The 9,487-nt window shown below is 42.0% G+C and overlaps 1 protein-coding gene across 3 annotated transcripts in view; it reads left to right on the forward strand.

Annotated features, from left to right (window-relative positions):
* Nucleotides 1–9,487, forward strand: part of pdlim7 (PDZ and LIM domain 7) — a 33,204-nt gene that overhangs the window by 10,526 nt on the left and 13,191 nt on the right. For all 3 annotated transcript variants that reach the window (XM_005719670.1, XM_005719671.1, XM_005719672.1), the window contains exons 3-5: nucleotides 46–197; nucleotides 4,045–4,072; nucleotides 4,872–5,068. In XM_005719670.1, coding sequence (XP_005719727.1) covers nucleotides 46–197; nucleotides 4,045–4,072; nucleotides 4,872–5,068 — 377 coding nt within the window. The remainder of the gene's footprint in view (nucleotides 1–45; nucleotides 198–4,044; nucleotides 4,073–4,871; nucleotides 5,069–9,487) is intronic.

A 9,487-nucleotide genomic window follows, 5' to 3' on the forward strand; every position in this document is an offset into this window, starting at 1 on the left:
CATAGCTGTCTAACCTCCTGTCTGAATTTGTTTCTTATCCTCCAGCTGACGCCGGGCGGAAAGGCAGCTCAGGCTGCCATCGATGTTGGAGACTGGGTGGTGGCGATCGGTGACGCCAACGCAGAGGAGATGACCCACGTGGAGGCACAAAACAAGATCAGAGAAGCGTCAGGCTCCCTCACCCTCACCCTCAGCAGGTTAGCCGTCCGACATCGCGCGATGTAACGAAATGATACGCTTATCTCATTCAAACAGAAGCACAAATCCCCACAAAACAAATGCCCGATTTCATCCTTACTTTGACAAAATAGGACGACATACTTTGAGTGAAACTTGATCCAACGTGACGGATTTTAAATTGGTTTTTAGATTCAGGCACGGCTCAAATAAAGCAAAGTAAATATTTATTGGCAGAAAGGTGTTATTAATGAGGAGTTAACAGGATATCTGGAGAATAATTCAGAAGATTTCATTAGCATCGAACAAAAAAAACCTTCAGGCACATTTATAAAGGATTTGATCCTTTTTTTTTTTTTCTTTCTTTTTTTTTCCTTCCTTTCTTCTCAGCAACATTGAATTCTGGCATTTTGTTTTTTGCACATGTGTATTCAATTGAATTGCTATGACATTTCTGCTGCCCTTGGATTCACAGAATTGGGGTTGTGGAAGCCGTATTCGGGTGCTCAATTCGAAGCTTTTTTTTATTTTATTTTTTTGAAATAAACGGCCTCATTACCAGCCTCATTCATAAGAGACTTCAGCCTTGACTTCACCCTATTAAAATATGATGGCCTTTTTGCTTGCAGGCAGTTTAAAAGACTAACTTTGTGCCTGTCGGTCTGAAATTAAACTTGATACAAATGAATTATTCACTGCATGTATTTTAATAGTAATGCTAGGTGCGCCATTCTCACTTATTAAAGCAGGGAATGTCGTGGATTTGGCAGAGGTACAGCCTGTCTGAATCCGTCCTGGCTTACTTCTAACAGTAATATTCTGTCCTTCACATCATGAAGAAGGAAACGCAGCAATGAGTGCTGTCGGGTGGATGTACCGGCCTTTGTTCTGTTCAAATACACAATCTTCAGAGGAACCTTGGGCACTATACTTGCCTCAGTTCCATAATGAAATTAGAGAAACTTCTTTTTTTCAGATGCAACACTTTGTTGTTAAATGCGCGGCAAGAAAATCTTTTTATTTTGCTTCAGTAATTTTTAATTAGCACTGCGTAACCTTCTATAGGCAGCACTTATACCTGCTCACATACTTCCTGCCAGAAATACTTGACAAAGTCTCTCAGTAGAGTCGAAGCCAGAATGTTTCATCAAGAGCTTAATTATAAGAGAGCGACGGGAAGGTGGGGGGGGGGAAAAAATCCCTCCCAATGAAGGATCAAACGTAATCATTCAAGGACCTAAAACCTTCAGAAAATGAGAAGTATTGACTTGTTAAGTAACAACGATGGGCCGGCTGCTGTCATGGGACTCATTTTGATTTTGTGATCCTCATAAGTAAGATGAAAATGGCTGTGTTAACGTCTTCACTTTATTGTTCCTACCAAGAGACTCAACTCTTTAATTCTTACAAATCTTCTTTGTGCGTTTAGTTGAATCCGAGCAGCCACAGGTCATTTATCAGGCTGCTCAGAAGGCAGAGCCGTTACGTGAATGAATAGAAGGGAGATTTGGAGATATGTTTATGACATATTGCTTCAAATATTCCAGGTTTTCTTGCATTCGTACAACATAATAGATTTGGGTACTTGGCTTTCCCGCTCTTGTTTCCCTTTTTATAATGTTGATCAGCGTGTTGCTGGACATTAACCTGTATTTCTAAGCATTTTAAGCTCTCTTTCCTTAATTGGACAACCACTTAAAACGGGGTATAATGTCCAGGAATAAAAAGACTTGCTACATCCTGTTGATGTGTTATCAGATCAGTCTTATCATTCATTAAATTATAGTGTACATTACATTCTCCTGGCACTTTATTTGGTATACTTTGGTCGTACTGGGTTGGGCCAGATATGCCTTGAACAATAGTTCATGGTTCAACAAGGTGCTGGACACATTCCTCAGATTTTGCTCCATATTGACATGATGCCATCACACAGTTTCTGGAATACTTTTTTTTTTTGGCTGCACATTCAAGATGTCTACACTGCTGCTCAGTGGATATTTTCTCTTTCTGCTTTCAAAGTCACTTAAATCACCTTTCTCCTCCGTGTTGGTGCTCGGTTTTAACTCCAACAGGTCGTTTTGACCGTGTCTACATGCCCAAATGTACCAAGTTGTCGCCGTCTGATTGGCTAATTAGATATTTGCATTATGGTGCGGTTGAACAGGTGTGCCTAATAAAGTGGCCGGTGAATGTAAGCGGTATTGCACTGTGGATATGGATGTCAAAATATAACGTTGCTTTGTATTTGAAAAATATCTGTTTAATTTAAAAATGTGGCTTCACAGGAAATGGTGTAATATTTCGACAGAACAGTAACAGGTCAGCGTGTTTACTTTTCTTGCACTCTGTGGTTTTTCCTCCTCCATTTCTCGTCTCCTTGTGGAGTCCGGCTTTTGTAAACATTTCACATTCTTCTTCCCATGACTCCCCAGTCTCCTCTCTTCATCTCACCCCGTCCGATTGTTATTATATTGTAAGACAAGCAAATATTGTTTTCCTGAAACACTTTTCAGAGACGAGCTATTGTCAGTCTTATTTATTCGTATCTTGGCTGCCATCCACGGTTTCTTTTTATGCCTAAAGAGGAGGACAGCTGCGCGATGATGAGATACGGTCTATTGTTTGGTTTGGCGTCTCATTTTGTTCGACACCAATGATCATCTTGTTTAATAGAAAAGGTTTTAGCTTTATCCTGAGCCTTTTTATGGGGACTGGAATCCTCCAAAAAATATGTCCAGTAGAGTTTCACCTTCACAGGAAAAACATCCCACAGCATCCACGGGGACACATTCGACTCGTATTTTAGCCGGCCGCTGTTTGGAGAATGTTGGTGAAGTGTGCAAAGTTGATTACAGTATCATGGGAGGTTTTTGTTATTTCTAACTTTATCTAAGATCAGCTTGAAAGCTAAACGTGCATCAGCTAAGATAAGTGACCCATGAAATGAGGTGGGAAATGATCTCATACACCGTGCGTATTCGGTTTCAGCACAAGCAAACTGATTCCTTCCAAAAACACAGATGAAATCATCTCCATATTTCTTCATTTTAGTCCACCTTGCCAAATTAAACGCGGTAACAAAAGGGTCATGGCACGAATTCCCCGTGTCCCAGATTTCAAATGTGTCTCATTAACTTGTCAGCCTAGCTAAGGTGAGCTCAAGCACTGTGTCACATCGATTTGTCTTCCAGAAATGTGACATGAGCAGACATGTCAGTATGCCTTCCCCTCGCTGCCCTGTCTATCTGCTCAGCCCTGTTGTCATTCTGTCTTAAACACTGCTCTATTAGCGGCTGAGCAGGCAACAGCATGAGCGGTTATTATTTTCTGTGTCACAGGAAGCGCGGCCCATTGTTTTTGTTGGTGATTATAGCCTCAAACAATGAGTAACTGCAGGGTGGATTCATTCTGGCTTAACCCTATTTGAGCTTTGTGCAGCGTGTAAGCGCTGGTCAAAGGGTGGCGGTGATTTATGTTCAATTATTTCAGGAGGAAACAGAAGTGTAAAGCCGGCCGCCTCCATGTTTAATGCGTAAAGATATATTCTAATAATCGTGTGCTCTGTCGGGGGCGGGGGACACCGCAGGGATGTTAATCCTGGGAGAAGCTTTAAGACCTGAACAGGACTGATTGACCCGCTGTATTCTCAGCTCTCTTAATAAGTTTATTAAAATGAAAATCCTTTTTTTCTTTTTTCTTTGTGAACCTTAAAACAAAGTACAGCACACAAACTGTAAAAAATTAAACACATTTTTCCAAGTTACCTCTTACGATAATGTGAAGTAAAACTAGTGGAAATATAATGAATAATAAGCACTTTTTTTCTGACGTGTTGATTTTTTTTTTCCCCCTCTTTCTCTTTAGACCCTCCAAAGCGGGTGGAGACCAGAAGGTAAGGCTGCATTTATCTGACTCGCCGAGCTCACCTCAGCGTGGACACTCTGGATGGTTTGGCATGGTGTGCTGTGCTGTGACAGTTAAATTCAAACGTAATTGTTACTCACAGTTTTTCGTGTCACTTTGTGTTCTTCAATTTCATCTGAATCACCTGCCTTGTCAAGCTCTCACAGAGTCCATGCACTCTGCATTAGCCAAGCATCAGCAGGTTGCAAAATTAGCAGTTTGCTGGGCAGTTGTCGCTGATGCATTTGGAATTTCCCGCACAGTCCCTGATACCAGATAAATACTGACGCTTTAAGTCTGTGGAGTCGCCCGGCCAGCTGATCAAACTGAACGGTTTTTAGAAAAGCAGCCGGCACGTGACACAAACGCAGAGTCACTGTTCTATTTTAATAGTTGTTTATTTTCTTGCTGCAGTCCATGCACAATACTCAAAGAGGAAATCTCATTAGTGAGACCCGTCAGTTATAGACGACAATTTGAGCATTTTCACTTTAGCAGCAGTAGCAGATTACATTGGCCAGCAATTGGCCGACTGCCAACACAAATAAAATCTGTGTTCACACTTCTTAAGCATTTTTTTTTTCCATGTGTAGAGAAAAGCCCGGAGGCTTTTGACAGAGCCGCCGTCGCAGTACAGAGTAATCTTTTTGCTATAATGAAATATTGGGACTGCGCTGGAAAAGCTTGGGCTTGTGCGACGGCAGATGGAGTTCTCTGTGCGTGTCACAAACGTCTAACTGCATGTCGTGCACTGTGCTGCATTGTCTCCTTCTCCCACACCCTCACAGGACTCGCTTGCTACAGCTTCTGTTCCGCCAAAGTACTCCTTTGCCCCGAGCACGACCATTAACAAGATGGCGAGGCCATTTGCAGCAGGTGGTGCTAGTGCCAACTCAGGACCTGCTATTAAACCTGTGGCCTACTCTCCTAAACTCAACACCCCGCGCTCGCAGGGGCATGCCAGTACACCCCAGCCACAGAATGGGTAGGTGGATGAATAAACGCTATTACCGTTGGAACCGCAACGTGACTAATGTGGTTTTAATGGCATTTTTCTGACGTCTCATTATTCTTGTTTTAAACTTAAAAAGAAAATAATGCCTTTAGGAATTTAAAGAATTTAGTCCAATCAGTGCTGCGGTGTGGTGCCAAAGTGAAGTCACAGATTTTTTTACATTTTCTTTTAGGGCATGTTAGAGAAAAGAGAGGAGGGCAAATGCAAGCTGACTCACTGTGGAAATCCAATTATTAACTGTGCCAATAATTTGTCTAAACTTAGGCTAATGCTAAACACACCAGCAGTAGTAGTTGCTGTTGTAGATTGTGTCCTGATTAAGTCTGGTGGTGTTTGTATAGCAGGAAATGTTTAGCTGAAATATGCAGTTCCAGCTGTGGATGAAAGACAGCTGCAGTGAAATCTATCAAGATGACAGAGAAGTATTGGGATTGGTTATATGTGCCAACAATCAGTCACAGTTTTACAGCCATGTTAAACTCTGTGTTCTTTGGACACTGTAGATGCTGTCACGGGTTTTTTCTTTTTCTGCATTGTTTAATCTTTGTTCCCATCATCCTCAATTTGTGTGTTTAACTTAATCTGTTTACTCAGTCACTTTCCTTTTTACGTCTTCTCTAACCTTAGGACGGGGGGAAAAAACGAACATCATGATTTAAATCTTTAAGATTTATACAAAGACTTTGTTTAAGGCTGGATTCGAGTATAGATTAGAATGAGTAAGCGACAGTGGAGGTGAGTCTTTAGAAAATGATTGCAAGTCGGTGTAATGTGTGGGAGAGAAAAGCATTGATGTTGTTTTTAATAGTGGGAACTGAAAAGAAGATGCGAAATATTTCTTGCAAAATCATTTCTTTCTTATAACAGATTTTCCATTTCAGCAGATGGGTTATTGATCGAGCGTGATTATTACTCGTCTCTTGCATCTACAGTTAGCAGAATGAAATATGTAATGTTCGACAGATGCAGTGTGGCGCTTGACATTATGATTCTGATGCACAAATCTCACACGCTAATGCTGATCGAGCTGTCACCGAGTCCTGCTCAAGGACACTTCGGTACGTGGAATAGCCGGGGAATGAACGCCGGCCTCTGCATTTACGGGATAATCTGCTGTACCGCCTGAGACGCAGATTCCTAGAAACAATTTGATGTAGTTTGCTGTAAAAGTGAGCCTTTGACCTTGAAATGTTCATTGCTTTTTTTTCTTCTTTCTTTAACCCGCTGAGTTTTTAATATTTTTTTTCCAAGTATTCCTGCAAGAAATGTGTTTTAAATGATCCGGAAAGTAGAAGTTTGGCATGAAATGGTCTGTAAGGATAGGCCAGTCCAGTTCCTTTTAATTTGGGTCATGGCAGCGCTCCGTCTCCAGCCGCTGGTGAGATGTGGTCTGTTGCTGTATTTAGCCTCATACATTCTGTTGGTTTCCCAAGCTTTTCCTGCTCTGCTTTTCTTCTTCTTTGTAAAATCAACTTTTCTTGTTACTCTGCAACACTAATTCCTCTTGTCATGTTTGAAAAGAGTTGAGCGTAATCAAAACCACCAGGTTAATCTGGTGAGGACGTCATCTATTCTTTGATTCTCCACAGTTAATAGTTGGATCCAAAAAGCTGTCTAAGCCCGACGTGTTAGAACAGGTTTAGCATTGTGTTGTTTGGACAGAGTTACCAGTAAGACGTCACTGCTGTAGCATTTATGATGAGCAGATCCCTCTTGTGCTCCTGTTGCCCGTGAATGAAGCCGAATGGCACAGAAATTAGGTTTAATTTTCCTTTCAAAAGGCTACAGCTGTGTACGTACCTCTGTGAGGCGTTTGTGTACGGGGATGAGAGGAGCAGGAAAGCAAATGTTTTGTGCCAGTCTGCTGAGTCCTTTTGGGTCAGGGTGACAATGGATGATTTGACAGTCAAACAATGCCGTCCTTCTTCCTCCTCTCACAGAGCCTGCTGACAATAGCAGCATATCTCTACACACCTCTCGCATGGTTTCTGCATTTTGCAATGTTTTTGATCGTCTGTTGTGTGAAACCTTAGTCGTGTATAGACGTGCTCAGTTTCTCCTCCCCCTGAAATCTTAACTCTAACCTTTTTCCCACTCTTTTCTTCTTTTAACTCCACAGATGGAAGCTCATTACAAGTTAGTATGTTTCTTTTCTTGTTTTCATTTGCAGTCAAGTGTGTGTGTATATACACTTTTATAAATTGGCATTCACACTTTGTCTCATGACAAAGCTGTGCACAGCCTGATAGTAGTTCGGTTGCATGTCTTTACTGGGTGTGACTTCACAAAACTATTGTATTAGAATAACTTAATTTAAAAGAAGAATGCGAGACGAATATTGTGCACATTTTTAATTAGCCTTAAAGTCAGAGACCCCAAAAAGGAGAATGAAGTTGCAGTTTATCTCCTACTTCACAGTTAAACTATTTCTTATTAGATTGCAGTCTGTGCAAAATAAGAAATATTGTCAAATATCGCCTTCCATCTTCTCGTTCCTATGGTAACTTCACGAGCCTAGTGTTTACGTGCTCTTTGGTCTAATCCACAGGGGTGAAGCAACTTACTATGATGATATCTACCAACAGTCCAAGTAAGGGGCAGCTGCATGGTGGCTGTGCGGTCGGCTTTGTAGGCTAATCTGGCTGTTTATGTAAAAGCGAGAAAATGCTGATGCCCTTTTGTTAGACTGAGTGACTGTGTTTACAGAGCGAGGATGGCAGTTCATTAATGACTGTGTCTTTTGATATTTCTCTCGCTTGTTTACGAACGCATGCTGCAGTTGACCTACAGCTGTGCTTAAAATGAGCAGCTTAAAAAGCATTTCATTTGAGTGATTAAGTTGTTTATGAAAAATAAATGCCTCTCCTTTTAGCTTTTTTCCCTCTTCACATAAAGCCAGGTACTGAAGTGAAGTGGCTTTTCTTGCGCTGATTCTAATGACAGTTATGAGTATCTTCCGTTTATGAGCTTCTGCCGTGTCCCCATGAGAAATCTTAGTAATGGGTGTCCATTAGTGCTGTTATTGCGTGACTCTGATACTAAGCGTTCCTCCATGCGTTTGTGTGAGTGGGTAGTCCCTGGATGTGATTGTGTTAACCACACCTGCTGTGTGCTCCTGCTCCTGCTGCTGGGTGTGTGTGCGCGGCAGGCACGGCCTCAGGGTGGAGAGCATCCCCTGTTTTATTCCCAACGACCGCAGCAAGAAGAGGCTGATTGAGGACACTGAGGACTGGCAGCCCCGCACTGGCACCACCCAGTCTCGTTCCTTCCGCATCCTGGCTCAGCTCACAGGCACCGACTTCAGTAAGTCAGGGCCTAAGACAGAAGTGATGGACTGTTACAGCAGAGAGTAATGGGTTTGAGGGGTGGGCCTCTCTGTTAGTCAAGATAAGGTGTAGGATGGGGGGCTGTTACTAAACGGTTGATGTGATTTGATCTCTGGGACTGAGTGTGACAGCAAGAATGAGTGACACAGAAAAGGTGGATGAGGGGTTTCTTCATTTTTCAGCTGAAGAGAGGTGGCTGGTGTTTTCACTGACATGTTTTCATGTTTTTGCTTTTTTTCTACCCTGACTGTAACCAGTCTGACAAAGGAAGAAACTGCATAGCTAAATATAAGGAATATCATTACTTATTCTGAGGTGTGTGTCAACATTTGTGTTAGTGAGGCATTCTGATGTGTGTCTCTCCTGGATCTCTCAGTGCAGGACCCAGATGATGAAAACATGAAGAGGTCCAGGTAAACGGATTGTCATTAATGTGACCGGGCACGTGTTTGTGTTTGTACACTTGCGTATGTGGAAGCCTCAGCTTGGCAGCTACTTTGAAAAAAGAAAAGGAACAAAAAACCTCTCCTGTCAGTGTAGTTTAAATCGTGCAGCTCTGCCTCTGTGTACCACCACATTGAATAAAAACAAGACGGATCTGATTTAAGTGTAGACCTGAAGATCAACTTAAACTGGTTTAACAGAATCATTACACTGATCATTCAATAATTAAGACTTTTTGCAATGTTTGCAGTGAGATGGGATCATCATTATAAATGTGAGTTTACTCATTAGAAAGTAGCAGGATACAATTTATGTGCGCAGAGCTGTGTTTTCTGCTGGGATTCAGTCAAATGCTGCATAACTGTTCATGAATGGCCAAGTTAGGTCACCTGACCTCGACTAAACATGCTGCTCTCTTACTGTAGACAAAACTAAAAGTAGAAAACCCCACAAAGCTGCAGCGACTGAAGGCAGTTGTAGTAAAGGCCCAGAAAAGCATCTCAAAGGCGGAAACGTGGCATTCGGGGATGTTTATGGTTTCCAGATCCTGCCTTAAAAATGATGCTTCTCAATTTGTACACATACCTTTTGGGCCTGTAAAGGGATGGTACTGAGGCAT

The sequence above is a fragment of the Pundamilia nyererei genome, unplaced genomic scaffold, assembly GCF_000239375.1.
Source record: "Pundamilia nyererei isolate P.nyererei 1_Seehausen unplaced genomic scaffold, PunNye1.0 scaffold00001, whole genome shotgun sequence".
NCBI lineage: Eukaryota > Metazoa > Chordata > Actinopteri > Cichliformes > Cichlidae > Pundamilia > Pundamilia nyererei.